This window comes from Canis lupus, chromosome 14 (genome assembly GCF_003254725.2).
Source record: "Canis lupus dingo isolate Sandy chromosome 14, ASM325472v2, whole genome shotgun sequence".
NCBI lineage: Eukaryota > Metazoa > Chordata > Mammalia > Carnivora > Canidae > Canis > Canis lupus.
In genome coordinates this window covers 6,502,018-6,523,788 of record NC_064256.1, presented here as the reverse complement: position 1 = coordinate 6,523,788, position 21,771 = coordinate 6,502,018, and the positions used below count along the sequence as shown (strand labels likewise).

The window sequence follows — 21,771 nt, the reverse complement described above, 5'->3', positions numbered from 1 at the left end:
AGTGGCCAGTTAAATGAAACTGAGTGTATCCTTTAGGCTATTTGATATTTATAACTAGCTAATACTTTTAGCAATAAAGGTTTTTACATTTTTAAAATGGCCTCCCCACAAATTTTTAATAGAACATTTAGAGATGAATACATCCTGTTAGTAGACTTATTAAGCAATAAATGTTATGCTATTTTATTTGTAAGCTTTTGTATTTAAAATTCTGTGGTATTGCTTTATACTGACTTCTTTTCTTTCTTTTCTTCTTTCTCTTTCTTTCTTCCTTCCTTCCTTCCTTCCTTCCTTCCTTCCTTCCTTCCTTCCTTCCTTCCTTCCTTCCTTCCTTTCTTTCTTTCACTTATTTATTTATTTATGAAAGAGAGAGAGAGATTCCCAAGCAGACTCTGTGCTGAGCACGGAGCTGGTCACAGGGCTTGAGCTCACAAACCCTAAGATCAGGACCTGAGCTGAAACCAAGAGTTGGACTGCACTACCCAACTGCACTACCCAGGCACTCTGATTGTGTGTTTTCTTAAAGAGTAATGGATTTTGTGTCCAATTTTGTGATTAGACCTGGATATTGGGATTTTCCCAAATATCAATTTAGTATGTGATAACAGTGACATTTCAACTCAGTATAGTGTTTGCCTGCCAATCCATTTTGGGGGGAAAATTCGAGCCCTACCTCCTGTAATACACAAAATAAGTTCTGGGTTCCGAGTATAAAAATCAAAACTATAAAATTGCTAGAAGTAAATGAAAATATTTTTATAATTCTATGATTCAGAGATAAATGAGATAGAAAGCAGTCCTTTTCTTTTCTTTCTTTCGTTTTTTTGTTTTTTGTTTTTTTCCAAAGGAACTTTTATTAAAAGATTGAGAGATTGGGGCAGCCCCCGTGGTGCAGTGGTTTAGCGCCGCCTGCAGCCCAGGGCGTGATCCTGGAGACCCTGGATCGAGTCCCACATCAGGCTCTCTGCATGGAGCCTGCTTCTCCCTCTGCCTGTGTCTCTGCCTCTCTCTCTCTCTCTCTGCATCTCTATGAATAAATAAAAATAAAAATCTTAAAAAAAAAGATTGAGAGATTCAGTTATATGGAAACTTCCATACATTAAAAGATGCCATAAACAAAAGACAAGCTGCAAGCTGGACGAAAGAAATACAATAAATAAATAATTTCCACAAACCTGTGAGATAACCCAGTAGATGGAAAAGTAGGAAAGGGATATGATCGTGCAGTTCCCCAAAGAAGAAATATAAATGGGCTGATAAACATGTGAACTAGTAAAAATCAGGGAAGTATCAATTATCTGAGACCACTTTGCACCCTTACCGATGGACACAAATGAAAAAGGTTGAAGAGGGGTGAAGAAATAGGCACTTCCAGAAAGCATTGCTGGGAATATAAATTGTTGCAGTCTTTTTGGAAAGCAATATGGCTCTATCACATTGTATTTATAACAATTTAAAGCGTATTTTCCTTTAACCCAAAGAACTTACACATTGGTATATGAACGTATGTAATGGAAGCTTTGTTGTAATGTTGTGATGGTGAAAACATTGGTAGCAACCTAATCATCTGTCACCTTACGTTGGACAGCTAGCTTCTTTATTTGGTCTAGAAACTAAAGCCCATTTTCCTGGTTACCATACCTTCTGCTTTTGCCCTGGGGTAAAGAGTAAGTGTTTGTGACAAGGTGAGCACATGTAAGAGAAAATGGCTCAAACATCGTAGGTACATGCTCCCTTAGCTGGATGTTACCTTCTGGATACTGGAAGTCCACCTCTGCATACAAGTTCAGTTTTAATTTTTGACTTTTTAACATTTTACTTTTTTATATTTTCTAGTGGAAGTTCCTGAGTCAGGTAATCTAATTCTCTGGGTGATTTTATTAGTGGCGAGTCATTTTTAGGAAAGTAGGATTTGCACATGGAGAATTTGGGGGAGGATTCAGATAACTATCTAACAATCTAAAACCCAATTTTATTTTGGTCAAGGCTGATGAGCCTGTGCTATATCCCACATAATGAAAATCAATGCTTAGTCTCCATGGCATTAGCCCTGACAATTCCCATGATTTATTTAAAATAAAATTTGACTTTCTGATACGTTAGTCACTCTTGGGCTATAAATATGTACAAAGAAATCTCTAGTTACTTACTAAAGAGAAAAAAGAGTTACCTCTTTACTCCCAGCTATCAGACTTCTTGACAGCATGTTTAATATTTATCAAACATTGATCAGATGCTCTTTACCCAGCAATTTAATTTGCATAGATAATGAAATTACTTACAAAAGCCAACAATTGAGTTAGACCAGCTCTGTTCAATAGAAATGTTTTAAAAATTTCTAGTAGTCACATTAAAAGAGTAAAAGACAGGTGGCATTAATTTTAATACTTTTTATTTAACTCAGGACATCAAAAATATCATTTCAACATATTTTATATGAAAATTAGTAATTTTATATTCATTTTTGGATACTAAGTTATTGAAATCCAGTGGGTATTTACATTGAAAGCATATCTCCGTTTGGACCATCCTCATTTCAAATGCTCAACATTAACATACTCAGAACTAGAGTATAATAAGCTCTAGAGGACAAAAATGGTAGTGGTCCACGGTATCCCCAGCACCTTACACAGTACCTGGTACATAGCAAGTATCCACTAATATTTTTGGCTTAATTAATGAATCAGTGAGTAGATAAATATAAAACCATCTTTTCACTAACTCCTCAACCTTTTTTTTTTTTTTTTAACTCCTCAACCTTTAAGTTAACATTTGTCACAAAAATAGTTGTCAACTTATAATGGAATATCTGCTATATACCAGCCACTGAGAGAAAATCCTAGAATATATTGTATGTCTTTTCATATTTGTTGAAAAGCAATTTTAAAAAATTATCTGTTTATTCCAGGTGGTAAAGCAAATGACATTTTAGAGATTCTTAGAGTTCCCATCTGTTGACCACAGCAACTCTGTTATGTTTTTTTCTTTAAATTTGCCTCCCTGATTTTTAGAAGCATTTCTGCTTTGAGAAGACTATTGCACAATTCCATCCCCTGCCCTGGAAATCCTATATCTCTTAAGTCCATTGAGAGCTATACACTGTTTTGATCATCCCTGTCACTGTGTACTTTGACCTGAAAACTGATTTCACTAAATCAGTGAGGCTCTTAGTGTCTTTTTTATAACTCCAACTGTTTCAGGTGTTGTGGGTAATACAAGGATAATTGTTATATATGCTCTTTGCCCTTGAGGAGCTTATAACCTATTTGGAGAAGAAAACAAATGTTAACAAAATGAGTAGAGAAAAACTAGATTTGTAAATTTTTGTTTAGTTTTTTTGTGTGTGCCTTAGGCTTGCTGCTAGGAAGGTGAATGAATGCAACTACATTCCTCTTTCTTCAAATAGCTCACAGATACTTGGAAAGATTCCAAATAAACCAATAAACATTTAAATAGAAATATGAAAAATCTGTGAGTTACAAGAATAATATCCCCTTATACAGATGAGGAAGCTGAGATGCAGTGAGGGTCAGTGACTTGCTCAAGGTAGCAGTTAGAAAAAACCTGGATTCAAATCTAGATATTTGTAGGAGCCTTTGCTTTTTCTTCCACACCACACTTTCTGTGTTTCAAGATTCCTAGAAAGAGAAATTGAGTTTTTTAGTTGAGGTAAATCACAGCTCATGAGTAAATTTTCTAACTGTAGTTTGCCTAATACTATATTCATGTATTTACATAGTTATGGTGTAATAATCCTGTTGTGTGTATTTGAATTGCAGGGTACTGAACCATAAAGGCCCTAGGTTTTTTTTTTTTAAGATTTTATTTATTTAAAAAAAATTTTATTTATTTATTCATGAGAGACACACAGAGAGAGGCAGAGACACAGGCAGAGGGAGAACCAGGCCCCATGCAGGGAGCCCGACACGGGACTCAATCCCCGGACTCCAGGATCACACCCTGGGCCTAAGCCAAACCGCTGAGCCACTGGGGCTGACCGCCCTAGGGTTTTATTTTTTTTTATTTTTTATTTTTTTAAAGATTTATTTATTTATTTATTCATGGGGGGGGGGCGCAGAGACACAAGTAGAGGGAGAAGCAGGCTCCATGCAGGGAACCCGATGTGGGACTCGATCCCGGGACTCCAGTATCGCGCCCTGGGCCAAAGGCAGGCGCCAAACCGCTGAGCCACCCAGGGATCCCCCGCCCTAGGGTTTTATTGACAAGAAAGCTGTAAGGGCTGGACTCAGAGGCATTTCCACAAGTAGGCATTGAAGGGTAGGGGACCAGGCCAAGGGCTAAGGGAAGAACGTGGCTTTCCAAGCAGAGAAACAAACTAAAGCAGGAGTGTGAGAGATCAAGACAAACTTAGGTCATGAGAGGCTCAAAATAACAGACTGAGGACTCTGTACTTGAGCAGGAAGGAGCCAGCAGAAATTCTCAGGCAGGACTGACAGGAGTTGAGGGATTCAGTGATCATGTTTCATTTGTTTTTTAGTTTCTCTAAGTCTGTGTGACTTCTTTTTAGTTCTTATTGGAAATTATACCCTAGGATGTGGGATTTTGATTAAGAGAATTTATAAAGCCTATGTTAGGTTGGTAATAAGTATTTATTTATATAACAGATGTTTGTTAGGTGTCCAGCATTGTCCTAAATATTAATTAATGTTATACTAGTATCTATTCCTAATATAAGAAAGTAGCTGAGTCTAGGGTAACAGACAACAAGAGACAACAATAGTAGCTTCTTATTCCATCCAGTATGGACTTAAGCATCCTTGGTTCTATAGCTACGTAAGAGTTTGTGTAGGCTGGTATAAAAAATTGTAAGGATAATAGAAATAACATAACATTTTAGGACTTTTTACTCTAAAATAACCTTGAAGTAATTTTTGGTGAATTAGTTGATGTAATTTAAACTTCAGAAAGCTTTTAAATATAAATTATAGCTTTTCTTAGTAAAGCTCTTAATAGAATGAAAGATGCTCTTTGAGATAACTATAAGGATATTTTTTGTTAACTGCCATAATGTCTGGAGTGGTATTTAAATTCTAAATTTTGCTATAATTTTGAAAGCTAGTTTTCTTTTTTTAAGTGTTTAATTATATATTGTGGACAAATCATAGGTTTTATGTGTGTGTATTTTTATTTATACATGACTCATTCACATTTGTGATTATATTTTTGTAGTACTCTAATATTTTCAGTTTAATTTAGTTGGCCTGTGTTTTTGTTCTCCTCTAAGGAAATTAGAAAATTTGCCCTGTTAGCTTTTGGCTTATTAAACCCCTCCTTCTTTTCTTGAAAATTTCAAGTTGTCCGCCATTCTCTTGAGTTTATAATGCTATTTTACCTCCCTTGGAAAAAAATTTTTTACAGTTACCAAAATCTGAAAATAGTCATATGAAATAGAAATGGAGGCTAGCTCCTTAAAATCTTAAGTAGTGTGTGTGAATGTAAAAAATAACCTAAGCAAATAAAAAGTAAATCCATGTTATAAATCTTCCCTGATTCCCTTTTAAAGCTAAAATGATTGTGACCAAATTTTGTTTGTGCTTTTAATCTGCTTGGCCATCTGTGGAAAACTGTCTTCTTCTCTCGTAGGCCACAGACCTCCACCAGCACGAAGTGGACATCGTTGTGTGGCAGATAATACCAACCTCTATGTGTTTGGAGGTTATAACCCAGATTATGATGAATCTGGAGGGCCAGATAATGAAGACTATCCTCTCTTCAGGGAGCTTTGGAGGTATCATTTTGCTACAGGAGTATGGCACCAGATGGGCACAGATGGCTACATGCCCCGGGAACTGGCATCTATGTCACGTGAGTGCAAGAGTTGTCAATAACTTGTAATACAACTATAATATGATTAAACTCTTTTAAGGGATGGACTTTTTACTATGGTAATAATATAGTATGGTGATTCAGAATCACTTGGGAGTTGGCTAGTCCTGAATTGGAATCTAGCTGTGTGCCATTTACTTGCTTGATGACTTTTAGGTTCAAGCTCCTTACCTGTAAAATGGAATTAATAATATCTCATAGGGTTCAGTATATAAAGTATCACATATATGTAGGTAAAATGTAGTCAAGGATCAACTGAGGGGGCTTATTATGACAATAATAGCATTTGAACAAAGTACTGCACGTGTAGTATCTGTTTACCCCACAACATCTCTATGATGCACACATTAGAATTATTGCCATTGTACAAATGAGAAACTAAGGCTACAGAGAGGCCCTGCAGCAGTGGCTAAAAGTGCAGGCTCTGGAGCCAGAATGCCTGCTTGAATCCTATCTTGGCAAGGTTCTTTTTGGGAAACCTTCAACAAGTATTTAAACCACTCTCCACTTCATCTCATCTTCTGTAAACGCGGAGAAGATAGTATTAGTTCTTACTTCCTAGGGTTGTTGCGAAGATTAATTTGGAAAGATTGAATAACTTTACTGAGGTCACCTGAGAATTAAAACCTAGCTCTTGCTGGCTCCAGAGCCCATGCTGACTCTTACACTCTATCAACTGAAGAGCTGAATCTTAAAAATGCCATTGAAATAATACAGTAGTACGATTTGGGGAGTATTTGTCATTAGAGAAAGAATGTGTGTGTGTGTGTGTGTTGGCAAGAACACCAAAGTTACCAGCAGGATATTGGTGTTTCTTTTTATCTGGTGGAAGATTAAGATGATAGAAACATAATTTAAAATGTAGAGATCATTCATTCCCCTGACAAAAAACAGAGTGATCCCCTTATCCCTTCATCCAGAGTCCTGCAGGGTCTTTGCTGAGGCAAAGATGATACTTTATTCTCCTCTACTTTGCCACGTACTTGAACTGTCTTTGGTGGCACTGGTGTACCGCAGTTCATATCATTCAGCATTGTTAGGCACAGTGTCTCATGAGCTCCAAAAATATGTGCTGGATACATGTCCCATACTAACAATGAGCCAGCTGTATTATATAGTTCACACAGAATGTGAATGAATCCTTTTTCTGCAGAACTTTATAGTAGTTAGATGTCAGTGGTTTGAGCTATCTTCTAAGAACATTTTTGTAGTGTCTCAGTAATTCTGGGTCCCTGTGGAAACATACTGCAGGTAGCCAGTATATAAATGGAATCTGTGTGTCTCCTTCCCCAGTTGTGCTGCATGGAAACAACCTGTTGGTATTTGGAGGTACAGGCATCCCGTTTGGTGAGAGCAATGGCAATGACGTCCACGTGTGTAACGTGAAGTATAAGAGATGGGCTTTACTCAGCTGTCGGGGGAAGAAACCCAGTCGTATATATGGACAGGTACTAATCCATGGCCAATCATGGTGGTTGTATTTGTGCACATTTTTCTAGTTCTGGGGACAATGTTAGAATATTTGTTACCACTTTTTTTTTTAAGAGTATGAATTCACAGTTTAATATTTGATTTTTCAGTTCATTAAAAAAAATATTTATTTGAGACAAGAGAGAAAGCATAAGTCGAAGGGCAAAGGGAGAGGGAGAAGCAGACTCCCCACTGAGTAGGAAGCCCGACAAGGGGCTCAATCCCAGGATCCTGGGATCACAACCTGAGCTGAAGGCAGATGCTTAACCAACTGAGCCACCCAGGTGCCCCCACCCTAGTTCTTTTTTTTTTTTTAAGTTTTATTTATTAGAGAAAGAGTATATGCACGTGAGTAGGGGGGAGGGTAGCGGGAGAGAGAATCCTCCAGGACTCCCCACTGAACACGGAGCCCCATACAGGGCTTGATGTCATGACCCTGAGATCATTATCTGAGCCCAAACCAAGAGTCAGGCACTCAACTGACTAAGCTGCCAAGGCGCCCCCTGATTTTTCAGTTCTAATGTGAAGTTGTAATTTGCAAATCTGGTTGCTCACCTCCTTTCCTTTTTTTTCCTTACTCTGTATTTCTAATCCAATTTGGGATCATGATCTAAATCTATACAGAAGGAGTACCTGGGTGGCTTAGTGGTTGAGTGTCTAGATGCCTTTGGCTCAGATTGTGATCCCAGGGTCCTGGGATCGAGTCCTGCATTGGGCTCACCATAGGGAGCCTGCTTTTCCCTCTGCCTATGTCTCTGCCTCTCTCTGTGTCTCTCATGAATAAATATATAAAATCTTAAAAAAATAAAAATAAATCTATACAGAAGTATTTTTAAATGTCAGGACCCATTTCACCTCCACTCTCACCCCCAGTAGAGATTGGGCTCTACATACGATCTGGGTGCTATCATTTCTAGAACTATATGATTTTTTTGGAGAGCTTTCTAACCTAAGTAATACAGTAGATGATCTCTGCACTTGGAAAGAGACTAATAGACTAATCTGAGCTAAAATGCAGATTATGTGGAGATTAGTTTCTAGTTAGGTTCAAGTGGTTCAAACCTTAGGTTTGAAAAGTTATATCCAAAAAGCTAGAGAACAACCCACTAACATCAGAGACCCTTTGAGAGTAATGGGCTAAGCTTAAAACAACTTTAGCTTCTTTTTCAACTGGCCAACATTAGTACTGATAAATACCTTCTGAGCTATGTGTAGAGGTACATAGTGGATAACTCAGTATTCCACCCAAGAAGACATTAAAACTCTGGAAAAATGACCATAACAAAAGCTGAATTTATGCTGAAGGGAGTCTGGTGGGAAATGTGAAGTCTTTAGGACTGCCAACTCTAGACAGTTTATTTTACTTAAGGGCTTCTGGTGGCTTATTTTCTTATCTGCTTCTTCTTCCTGAGAGCCTCTTCTTTTTCACACTGCTGAGAAAGAGAAGCAGCTTTGCATGGAAATGCTCATGTCCATGATGTATACATTCTTTGGTTTGCTTGGACCCATAAGGAATATCCAGCCCTCTTGCCTATTTAGGTAGAACTGCTTTCCAGTTGAGCAAAGCTTTACTTTCCTTTTTTCTTTTTTTTTTTTTTAAGGTTTATTTACCTTTTTTTTGGTTTTTAGATTGAAAGAGAGAGAGTGCATGCATGTGAGGGGAAGGGGCAGAGGGAGAGGGAGAAACAGGCTTTCCCACTGAGCAGGGAGTCCAGTGTGGGACTCAGTCCCAGGATCCTGAGATCATGCCCTGAGCCAAAGACAGACACTTAGCCAGCTGAGCTACTCAGGCACCCAGGGAGAGAGTCTGAAGTAGACTCCACGCTGAGTAGCCCGATGCGGGGCTCGATCTCACGTCCCTGAGACTATGACCTCAGCCAAAGGCAAGAGTTGGACACTCAACTGACTGTACCACCCAGGCATCCCAAAGCTTTACCTTTCTAAAAATGATTTCTGGGTTTTCTAAAATCTTTAATCATTTATTTATTTATTTTAAAATATATTTTTTAAAGGTTTTGTTTTTTATTCATTTATTTGAGAAAGAGTGTGAGTCGGGGGAAGAGCAGAGGGAGAGGGACAAGCAGACTCCCCTCTGAGCAGAGAGTACAGTGCAGGGCTTGATCCCACTACTGTGACAAAATCTGAGCCAAAATCAAAAGTTGGATGTTCAACCAACTGAGCCACCTAAGTGCCCTAAAATCTTTAATCTTTTAAAAATCTGATCTTTTAGAAGGCTAAAAAGTACAAGAGAATTTCATGAAGTCTGATTTTGGGGTATTTAATAAGTTTATATTCTTTAATCAAGTGTTAATGAGTCAGTGGTTTTCACTTTTCCTTGATATCCAGGCCATGGCGATCATCAATGGCTCCCTTTATGTTTTTGGAGGGACAACTGGCTATATTTACAGCACAGATCTGCATAAATTAGATCTCAATACCAGAGAGTGGACACAACTGAAACCAAACAACCTATCCTGTGATCTGCCAGAAGAGAGGTGAGGTTCTAGGATCAAAGCATATTTATTCTTTCTTGCTAAGATTTGACTTTTTTCAGAATATTGGTAATACAATTTAAAGAAAACTCTTATAGTCTGGTTAAAATAGCCAACTAGCTGGTAGATCCCAGTTCAGCATTCAAGAAAGGTCTTCTAGTTACAGAAGATTCTTCCCCCTTAACTATAGATTTTTTTCTCATACTATTTCTTTTTAATTTTTCTGCCTTGGGAAGATAGTAACACTGAAAAATAAACCAAGGGTAGCAAATGTAATTAAGTATCATATTGCAGACAAAACAATTACTTTCTAGTTACTTTTTGATTTTCCTTCTTAACTTGCATATTGGGATTCTTTGGCTCATTTGCTCTCAGCTGTACACCCAGAGTGCCTGTGGCACTCAATTACCATAGTGGTACTCAATGAATATTGATCAGATGGATGGATGGATGGGTGGGTGGATGGGAGGAAGGACATTCATTTTAAGTGCCCTGTTAGGCACGCAAACATCTCTTGGTGCTCCTAGCTGCCTTCTGGGAGCAGTCCTAGGCCTTCCACTTTTCTTTCCTAATAGAGGAATTACCTCTTAGAATTTAACTCTGTGAAATACTTAAATTTTTCCCCTCCGGTTTAAAAGCAAAGATAGTAAACATTTTTTATTTACTTGGTTTAGATGAATCCAGTTCCCTCTTTGTTTCCTTTAAACAAAAGGACATGTAGGTGCTAAGGAAAACTTTATTGTAGTATGTCAGTGGGCTGATGATTGCAGAGCTTCCGTGTGAAGACTTGGGAGGTGGGCTGCTACTGGAATAATTTTGATGTAATTTATTTTATCAGCACCAGGGCCTTCAGGGGAAGGAGGAAATAGATTAAGTTTTCAAAGCATTTTCACATGGTTGCCTTCTTGAATCATTTTATGGACATATTATAAATTGTTTCAGCTTCTAGCTAGACTGCTTGGATAAAAGTTCTGGTAGGTGTTTCACATTATATTCACAGTTCTATGTAACATAATCTTTCTGATATCTTTGTATCTGTTAAATAAGTAACTTAATTTGAAAGCCCATCGTCTAGGGTTTCTAATGAAATGTAAGACAGATCACTTTTTAAAAATTCTGTTGTAATTTCCTCCCTTATACAAAGTTACCACAAAAAGATGATAGAAAATCTGGAAAATACAAATAAGCAAAATAAATAAAATAAAAAACAAAACCTAAATCTAGAGATAAACAGGGTTAATATTTGGGATGTATCTCTGTAGTCATTTTCTATGGATATTTGTGTATCTGTATGTTTTTAATGGATTATAGCCTATCTGCTCCCACATAACTTCTTCTTCAGTTAATGACATGAAAAGAAGTTCTCAGTGTATTAACTGTCCTCTCTGCCTACATTCTTATGGGTTGCACACTAATCCATTTTACATATGTTCTATAATTCATTTAACCAATTCACTATTGTTAAATACTTAGGTTATTCCTAATAATTTATTACTATGAATAATTATCCAATAAAAAGCCTGTGGCTAAATCTTAGGTAAATCACTTTTCACTTAGTTATAAATGGATTTTATGTATGTTTTCAGATACAGACATGAAATTGCACACGATGGGCAGAGGATTTACATCTTGGGAGGTGGTACTTCCTGGACAGCTTATTCCTTAAACAAGGTATATTTGAAAATAATAATAATAATAATAATAATAAAGAAAAGGATAGAGAGAGGCATGTTTCATACATGCAAGATAATTCTGTTACTGTAGATAGTTGAATTTTTGAACAGTTTCTTTGTTAACACCTATTTTGTGTTCCATGTTCTTTATAACATATGGCCACACTCTGTGCCCCTGATATGCATTCCAGCTGACCATTGTATTGATCACACACGAAAATATATGAAAATCATCCCTGGCATAAGCTGGATGAGGAAAGTGACTGAGAGGAAGATACAGTAGCTTGAATGAAGAAACTAATAAGGACTGGAGCCATGATGCTCAGAATGTGACCTCTCTATCATCATCAGTGCTATGTATATAAAAAGAACGGTCACATCTAGGGCTATGCATCTTTAGGAAGCTCTGAAAAGTTTTTATTCATCCATTGCTAAATCCTCATCTCCCAGGAGAAATCTTGATGAGGCTACAGAGCTCCTGGGCTGCTTTGGAACGTTATTAGTCTTTTTCAAGTTTTGTCAAAACTGTGTTCTCCTATTTTCTTATCAACACTTACTTTTTTCTCATATAAAAATGATAAATGTTCATTGTAAAAAATGTGGCAGTTGCAGAATTCCAACTTTTTTTTCTGTGATTTAAAAAAATTGGAATCCTATATCTGCTTAATTTTCAACTGCTTCATTTAATGTTTTGCTTTCCATTAAAATTAGGGAAGAATGGAGAAAAGCAAAAGAAACGAAGACTTTTCAACCAAGAATACATGTTTAAAAAATCCAATTTTCAGGCTAGCTAAAATTATTTATGTGTGTGTATCTTCTTTTGTTTTTTTTCCCCCCCAAGATCCATGCATACAATCTTGAAACAAACGCATGGGAGGAAATTGCCACAAAACCCCATGAAAAAATAGGTAAATTTAAAATATTGATTCATGTATCTTTAATAAATATATTTAATTTACTTGTTTTAGAGGAGAAAAATATTTTTATTGAGTTATATGACAAGTAAAATATCTGTTATGCTAGTATTATAAATTATTTTTATTCCTTAGTCCAATTATTATTCTTCCTCTGTAATTGTGCAGAGAGTTTTAATGGGGATTGTTGAGTTTTATGGAAACAGGGAAATGTGGGTGGGTTAGGAAGCAGACACTTGAATCAAGATCTGCCTGTCTTTTTGCGGATTAAAAGGCTTGGGAAAGCCACTACACCCCTGCACCTACCATCCCATTTTGTTCCCCTGGCACCAGAGCCATTGTACAGTTGGTGAGTTATGTGAGACTCACCAGTTATGGTAAGACTCAGATGGCCTTAGTTTAGTTGAAATAAGGAATGATTGGAAGGACTAGTCAGTTTGCTTAAGGCAACAGTGGGGTTGTTTTAAGTGAGCTACTCATAGTATGTCTTTCACCGTGGCACATCAACGTTAGTCTTCGTCTTTCTGTGAATAATTGAATATCTGTGTTTATGTGTTTGGCAGGTTTTCCTGCAGCCCGAAGATGTCACAGTTGTGTTCAAATAAAAAATGGTAAGGCTTCTAGTTCACTTTGTAATTGTATATGCTGAAAATATCATATATATATATATATATATACACACACACACACACACACACATATATATGTATATATATGGCATAATTTTGAGAATTGTCTATTTCTTGTAGTTTAAACTTGAAGGGAAATCCGTTAAGTTATGATTTTCTCAGTGGTTTTCATTAAGTACATGAGTAGGGTATTTGGGTTCCTTCAGTTACCAGAGATCTCAAAGATCAGTGATAAATAAGCTTTTATTATACTGCCTGACCTTTTAACACCCCACCCCCAACAGATAATCTGTGGCTGTAAGTGAGTAATACTGATAATCTTGACATATAATAGTGACCTCGGTGGACATAGTATTAAAATTACAATAACTCCTTCAGAGTGGTGTTTCATAAAGTTTATTCTGTGCTCTATCTGATGCCAAATAGGACTCTTGGCTCATTCTTTGGCCTTATTACAACAGAGGCATTGTATGGCTTCAGAAAGCAGCTGCAGCTACTTCATCCAAGTGTGATAAATGACTCCTCTTTGGACAACCCTCCTGTCTTTTAATTCACAGCTTATTTTATAATTTGGTAAATCACCTTCCATTTTTCCTGGGAGGAAGGTGTGTCTAAATGAGTTTGATAGCCCATATCCTTTCAGCAGTTGAGTTAGGATTTAACTAGGATTATGCTGCCATCTCCAGTACAGACGCTTTTTATTTTGTTGCTGCTTTCTGGATAAGATGTGTAGATAGTGGGATTGTTCAGCTTTGCTTTGGAACTGAAATTTTCTTGTATCTTAGCCAAAAAAGTTTCCAGTATATTTTATAGTGTAATTAAGTATTGATTTAAACTTGATCTAGACCTGAATTAAGACTTGTATTCATGTGATTCACTGAGGCCAGGCACCACACCAATAGAATTCAGCCTTAGTTTGGGGCATTTAGTTTGAATGTTCACATAGACTTTGTTACAAGTTGACCAGTTATAGCTATCTAATTTGACAAAACAACAACAACAACAACAATTAAAAACCCTTGATTTTTTGGGAAGGTTGAAAGAACGTAAGGAACTGTATAGATAAATAGGACTTCACACTGTCCCCTTTGGCTAAGGAAAGCTTGGAAGAACCACTTATGCCCCCAAACTGAACATTGCAGTGAATATTTCTCAGCAGGTTAAATGTCTACATAAGAGGATGTTTGTACGGGCAGACAAATATCCATCCTTCCTAGGACATTATTTGAAAGAAGAATTTGCAAACTGGTGGCCTGCAGTTATGTTTTGTCTGGCTCATATATGTATTAAAATTGTTTGGATTAGCAGATAACACTTAAAAATTTAAAAAAAAAGATTTTATTTATTTATTCATGAGAGACACACAGAGAGAAAAAGAGGCAGAGACACAGGCAGAGGGAGAAGCAGGCTTCATGCAGGGAGCCCAATGTGGGGCTCGATCCCAGGTCTCCAGGATCAGGCCCTGGACTGAAGGCAGGCGCTAAACCGCTGAGCCACCTGGGCTGCCCAAAAAATCAAAATGTTAAAGAAAAAATCAAAATGTTTCACTTAAAAAAAAAAATATCCAGATTTCCAGCTTCTCTGGAAAAATTGGAAGATCTGGCAGTTGCCGACCTTAAGTTCTACATGTGCAGCTGGTGCTGCATCACCATCTCCTCCTTTAGAGTATGTGCACTCCTGTTTGCTTATTTTCCCTGGACCTTGTTCATTCACTTCCTGTGTCTGGTACCTGTAGGTATTTGAAGTTGAGGATCCAGACAGGAAGCCTACTTAGAGGCTTGCATCCCTAGGCCTAGTAAATATCCCAACATAATATCTACAGTTTACTGAGGGACAAGACAGCAGCAAGAGGGGACCACCCAGCTAAAGTCCTGTGTGGTAGGGGCACATCTACTGAACTGGTCCCATGGCAGCTAGCCAGGTGATGTACCTCAAAACATGCTGTAGCTGTGACTCTCTTCTTTTGTGTGATCTGGGTCTCTCTTTTCTCAATAGATGTGTTTATTTGTGGGGGCTATAATGGAGAAGTGATCCTGGGAGATATCTGGAAGTTGAATCTGCAGACTTTCCAATGGGTAAAGCTCCCAGCTACCATGCCAGAGCCAGTTTATTTTCACTGTGCAGCTGTTACACCAGTAAGTTTTTATTTTCCTATCTTCCTTACATAGTTGCAGGTGATAAGGAAATTTTTTTAGTGATACTAGCAAGAAAAAAAGATTTTGAAATTACCAGCCTTGGATTAAGAATATGTTTCTAAAACTTTCTTCAAGACAAAGCTGGCCCTTCCTCTGAGAAAAGGGGAGAGAAGCCATCATACACGGTTTAAAAGAGCAGCATAAATGTCAAAGAGAGGCTGCATGTGGCGTTCAGTCCCTGGCCGTTACATAAAATGTGTTTTCTGGGAGGGCAGAATAGCTCTATCCCCACGATGCCTTGTTGTCAAAGATCCCATTAGTGTCTCAAAAGCAAAGGCCTTTATTTTCATCTTTGTAGTCCCAGTATTTGGCACAGTGAATACTTAATTTAATGTTAGTTTAATGTTTGTTGAAGTTAAAGAAGGAAGGAAGGGAGGGAGGGAGGGAGGGAAGGAAGGAAGGAAGGAAGGAGAAGAAGAAAGAAAGAGAGAGAGAGAGAAAAAGAAAGAAAGGAAAGGAAAGGAAAGGAAAGGAAAGGAAAGGAAAGGAAAGGAAAGGAAGGAAGGAAGGAAGGAAGGAAGGAAGGAAGGAAGGAAGGAAGGAGGGAAGGAGGGAGGGAGGGAGGGAGGGAGGAGGAAGGAAGGAAGGAAGGAAGAAAGGAAGGTAGGAAGGAAGGAAAAGAAGCTAGTTTTCCCCTAGTAACTCATAAATTATTTAAACCCTTCTTGATCTCTGCACTGTGTTGGGATCAGTGAGAAATTCTTTTTTGCTTCACCTCATCTCAGTTTGGCCTACTGTATATTTTTTTGCTGAATCTTCAGCCTAGGTATTGATTTCACTCCCATTTGAATTTATCCTCTTTTGACTGCCATTTGTTCGTAGGCTGGTTGCATGTACATTCATGGAGGAGTGGTGAACATCCATGAAAACAAACGGACTGGGTCATTGTTTAAGATCTGGCTGGTGGTACCTAGCCTGCTGGAACTGGCATGGGAGAAGCTGCTTGCGGCCTTCCCTAACCTAGCAAACCTCTCCCGAACACAGCTTCTGCACCTTGGACTCACACAGGGACTCATCGAGCGCTTGAAATGAGGATTTCTGGACTGTTCATTGATACTGGAAATGTTAATTTAAAGAGACTCCTTTATTTATGGGCAGTGTAGAATGTGCTACAAAGAGGATTGGTTACCCTGATCAAGGCCTTATTCAGAAAATACATCAGATGCCTTTCTGTAAATTGGTTTTAAGTTTATGGAAATCTCACTTTCCCTTGTGCTTCTTTCTTTGCTTCTCTCCCCCCCTGCCCCAACACACACACACACACACACACACACACACACATACTCACATACTCCCTCCTCCTTGATGGATTTGAGGGAAAGTCTTGAAGGTACCTTAATAATGTTGTGAATCAAGATAAGATAAAGAATTTTTTAAAGGAACTCTGAAACTATGACCATGTCAGCCAGTGTTCTGCAAGTTAAAGCAGCATCACTGACAAAAACAAACAAAATTTAGAAAAATTTAAATCCAGCAACAAGAATAGGAAGTTTCAGGATAGATAAAGGCTAACCTTGAGAATTGTGCAGGTTATGTGCAAACCTAGATGTTTAACTTACTGTTTTTCAAGATGCTTCTAATTGAGTAGCTGGATCTGATGGCGGCACTGGTCGACATCTTGCAGCATAGATACCCAAACCCATCCTTTGATTTTGGAGGAAAGTCAAGCGACTCAGCAACTCTTGATCAGTGATTTCTTTTCTCATTTTTATGGTGCCAGCAATGGTTAGATTTGGCTCGTCATGAGGCTTCTGTGTGTTGTAGTCGTGCTGTTTATTGTTGCTCTTAGAAATTATGGCACCACGAACGTTTCAAATCAAGGAATTTATGGTGGTCAAAGTTCTTCGTTCTGGGCAATTTCAAAATTCTCCTGTGCTCATTGGTTTCAAGTATCTCTTTTGACTTCTTCGTGGGGGGGCTTGTAGACCTAAATATGTGGCAGAAATGCCATGGGACATAAAGTAAGCTTGTAAGAGGCCAGAGAAGAGCAGGGCAGAGTGGGCTTGGGTGCCAGGCTATGAGCCCCACTGGTCATTTTGCCCGCTTCCTTTTCACAACTTGTTTCTTTTCTGACACCGAGCCATGCACCTGCCATTCTCTCAGGCAACAGATTTTATCTCTAGAAAGCCAACTGGCCTTTGATTTTTTTCCCCTTAGCTTATTGTCTCCTTTTTTGTCTGCTTTTAATGTGCATGGTGCTGTGAGTAATTGTCTAGTTATTGGATAAAAGGTCTTGGGGGGGAGGGGAAGCCACAGGTCATCCTTCCCAAAGAACTAAGTATCATTTTAAAAACTAGCATGAGGAAGGAATGAAACTGAGGATCATTAGTTTTTTGGTGTGAAGTTTTAGTTCTGGTTTGTTTTGTTTTGTATTTTAACTCTAAAAAAGGAGTGACCTGAATTTTCACTTCTTTGCCATCAGGCTGCTAGATAATTGAACAAGTCACTGAGATGTGAGCATTTGGAAGTCCTCAGGTGTACACAAGGTGCTGCAGGCATACAAGAAGGCACAGTGCTGATCATCCCGTTGGTCACCTCACAACAGGAGACTCCAGTGGGAGATTTGGGACACATTTTTCCTTTAAGTGCCTCTTTTCCACTTAGTTTTTAAAGTTAGTCTTCTTTTTTCCTTCATCCCAGAAGGGATCTCTTTAGCTCATGTGTGGATTTAAAATCACCTTTGAGTTACGGCTAAAAAGTTACCATCCAGTGTGGAGTTCTAGGGAAGAGAAAACTATGGTCTCTAGACTTGGACTCCTAACTTTCATGCCTTATTAGGACGTCCCATCCATGTTGGGTTGAGTTCAAGGAGCCAATAGTCTGCAAGAGTCTTAGAATATCACTACTCTCTGAGTTTGGATCCTTTTGGGGAAGTGAGGGGTATGGGGCAGAGGCAGGAAAAGGAGCAACTCCTCTAGAGGTCCCACCCCCATCTTGCCATGACCAAGTCTGTTTGACATTTAACCTGTTACCACCCGCTGCTAAGCTTACTCCAGTGAGGAGCTCTCTCCAGAGCAAGTCAGGTTGAGCAGCTCCATGAGTTCAAAACAAAGCTTTGCTGCATGACTCCAGCCCACTCTGGATATTTGGTGGAATATATCCAGTTAAATAAGCTGTGCTGTCTAGGGTGGTGAAAGGATTTTTTTCATGGATTTATATAGGGACCAAAGCCTGACTGCTAAGCCTCTGTGCTTATCCTTCCATGCTCCTTGGAAAATAAGCAGGTCTCTATAGCTTTGCTACACTGGAGAGCTAGAAAGAGGGTCTAGTTCAATCCACACTTGCTAGCAAAAAGGGATTTAAGCCTTCTGAGGGCAGTCTTCTCTGAGGTAGACTTTGGAGGCCTGACATCCAAGACCTTGTGTGTGACATTTTTATATTTTATAAAAGTACATATCCTTGGTCTGAAGTGTCTTCTTTTAATATAACACTAGTGAAAAGGATGTAGTGTGACCATCTCTGAGTGCTATAGAACCACACATATGCACATGTTCTGGATGCCAAATGAGTCTGTGTGTATGATGACTTAGATGTAGATGACTAGAATTTTATATAGGGGGTCCCCAGCCATTTAGTATACCTATAACCAGCACCCTGAATTCCTGACAGTTACTTGGTTTAGGAAAGTTTATGCCTGCTGCTTCTCTGCCTCTTTGAGGCACTCCCTGCCATCTTACTGCAGTCCTGTAAATTGAAGTGCAATATATAGAAACACATATGAATATATACAGATATTTATATAGGGTGTAACTATAAAGCAGGTAGACTACTTTTTTTTTTTTTTTTTTAATCTGCTTTGGGGAAGCCAGCTCATTCCTTTAGAGTCAAGGATTTGAGGTGTGATCAGCTAGCGTAAGCCAACTCTTGGGTCAGTCTGGGTTTTCAAGTCTGTTTTCTTACTTCGATTCCTAGAGACTTTATATTCCTAGGGTTTGTTAGAGTTGAGACTTTTCCCCAGTCATCTTTGTACTATCTCATGTGTTCATAACTCCCTACATTTCTTTGCCCACAAAAAAGTCTACCTGTAAGGAATTTCCTAAATGGAGAATTAAAACCTAATATTTAATACTATCAGTTTTCCCATGTACATACTAATTTATCTGTGAACATAATGCTTTATTAAATGAAGACGATGCTTTCTTCATTTAATAAAATATTTTCCACATTCTGGAAAAATTTATAAACCAGTATAGAATAGATGGAAATTTTAACTGTTCTTCAGGGGCCAAACTAAAATCCTTTCCACTGGCAGAATTTTTTTCAGGGCCCTAGTGACATGGTGTAAAAATTTGCTCTAAATTATTCATGTCCATTACATAGATTTAAACATATAATAATAAACATTAACATTTCTAAGCAAAAGGTTTTTAACAGTGACCTTTGGTTACCCATAGTAGCAAGGGTAAAGCACATATAATTGAAATTCATAGATAATCAGTGTTTCAACTTTTCTATCAAATAATTGATTCATTTATATTCTTCCTCCCTAGCCCTCTCCCACAAGCACCTCCTTTTCAGTGGAATGGGGCTAATAAGTAGTTAGAAATGAAAAAGAAGAATCACAGAGGGCTAGAAACCAGCAAGCATATAAGCAGCCCTATTAGCTGTAATTGTCAATTTGATGACAGCTGTTGAATATTGAAATTAGGACCCACGGGTGGTAATCCTGAGTTGAGATGTTAACTCTTCACCCCTCTGCTTCCGCGTAGTGTTCCTGCCCTGAGTTCTAGGCTGTCTCTCCTCTAACCACCAAAGAGCTCTCAGCGCCTGTGGGAAGAAGCAGCTACTGTGTGTGATGCAGAGGAAATCCCATCATTTGAACACATTTCTTCGGCTCTTGACAAATACTTGCTTTTCCTCTGTTCTTGCAGGAGCCTTATTTCTTCCTTTGGAAATACCTTTTCCAGCCATATCGCTTGGCACATAGGAAAGGTCAAATTATCTTCTATGTCTGTGTTGGTCTTAATTCTGTAAAAGCAGTTTGTTTTTATGTGGTCTTACAGATGTTTAGGAAGTGGCACCGTCACTAAGTTGTCCAGCTGCCAGCACTCTGATGTAGCACCAAAAGCCATTTCCTTCTTCTACATTGTCCTGGCATTGCACTCCAGGACAGGTGGGGGCTTATGGTCCTGTGATCGTGAGCTCCCCAAACTGGTCACTCACTGTTAGCTCCAAGTGCTTTGGTTCCCCAAATTCCTTGGGACCCTCAGAGCGTTGGCAGGGCCCAAGGCAGGCTTTGCAGGGCTCTGGACTCTCTGTGTGTGTTGCACAAATTGTGCCGGTGATGGCGTTTCCCTTCTGAGGTCACTGGATTTGCCGGAAAGGGACCTCTTCTCCTACCTGGTGTTACAACAAGAAGTTCTGAGTTGTGCTTCAAAAGTGATACCATCTTTTTAGTATAATTTTCATCATTTTATTTTATTTTCACTTTACAGAAGTTTTTAAAAGGCCCTGCTTAGTCAGTGTACAGGGTGAGTCAGAAGCAGTTTCACCAAGGTGTAGTAATTGCTGTTTTACTAGTTGCACATTTAGAATACAAAGGAGGCATCAGAAACACACTGACTTTTCCAAAGCCACTTCCTTGTACACAGAGTCTGAGCAGGGACAGCGCCAGGCATCTCCCTGTAAAGGCACCTGCCGATGAGGATTTGACTAGAAGAACGTAGGCAAGAAAGGGAAACCTCTCATGCAGTCTCTGAGAGCGGGCCTGGGCTTGGCTCTTCGTCCAGGGTATGCTTAGGCCACACACGATGCTTGCCTTACTTTAAAGCTATTTGCCACAGTCCTGTTAAGTAGTGTGGAAGTCCTTTTGCAGTCTGGTGTGCATGCCATATGATCAGGACAGCTTTTCCACCTTACCTGGTTTCCTACAGACAAGTAGGAGAAATAGTGAATTTACCCTAAAATGTCCAATCTGTATTTATGTACCTTGTCAGTGTTTTGCTGTTGGTTTTCTAAAAACAATCTGATCAATAAATCTTATCCAAATCTATTTGGTTGAAGGCTGCCTTGACTATCTGGTGGTAATTTATGTGTCTGTGAGCTCACCTCCATGATGGAAGAAGCCACCCACCTCCATTGCGCCTTTCCCAACCCACGAGCATCCACTTTACTCTGTAATATCAGTGAGTCATCTGCCTTCACCACTGCCTGCTGTGGCTCCTTCCCTCTGCTCACCCCCTGGAACTCTGGAACACACCGCAATCCTCTCAGCAGAACGTGGTTCCCCTCAGGACATCAGCAAGGGAGTGAATGACCATGGGGGCAGGTCACATTCCCTTTGCCTGTCCCATCCCGTATATTCCCCAAGCTACCCCTAGCCAAGTCTGTATGGACACATCAAGACTTCTCTGCAGAGCTGGGGGGCTACAAGGGAATTCACAGGGAAAATGTGAGTCTTTAGCATTGGGAGTCACGACTGTGTTTCCGATTCCAGAGAAAAGACTCAAGAGGAGCTGAGCCCTTCTCTGGGGTCCTTTGGGGATGAAACCACAGTTCCTAGCTCTGGCCTTGGTCTTCCAGCTGCTCCTTTCTCCAAGACCTCTGCTTTT

At 39.0% G+C, this 21,771-nt stretch overlaps 1 protein-coding gene across 2 annotated transcripts in view; it reads left to right on the top strand.

Annotated features, from left to right (window-relative positions):
- Positions 1–21,212, top strand: part of KLHDC10 (kelch domain containing 10) — a 61,944-nt gene extending 40,732 nt beyond the window's left edge. For both annotated transcript variants that reach the window (XM_025471636.3, XM_049093474.1), the window contains 8 exons: positions 5,605–5,826; positions 7,141–7,295; positions 9,664–9,812; positions 11,396–11,480; positions 12,324–12,390; positions 12,960–13,007; positions 15,021–15,160; positions 16,043–21,212. In XM_025471636.3, the coding sequence (XP_025327421.1) occupies positions 5,605–5,826; positions 7,141–7,295; positions 9,664–9,812; positions 11,396–11,480; positions 12,324–12,390; positions 12,960–13,007; positions 15,021–15,160; positions 16,043–16,252 (1,076 nt within the window). In that variant the 3' untranslated portion in view covers positions 16,253–21,212. The remainder of the gene's footprint in view (positions 1–5,604; positions 5,827–7,140; positions 7,296–9,663; positions 9,813–11,395; positions 11,481–12,323; positions 12,391–12,959; positions 13,008–15,020; positions 15,161–16,042) is intronic.
- The last annotated feature ends 559 nt before the right edge of the window (positions 21,213–21,771 follow it).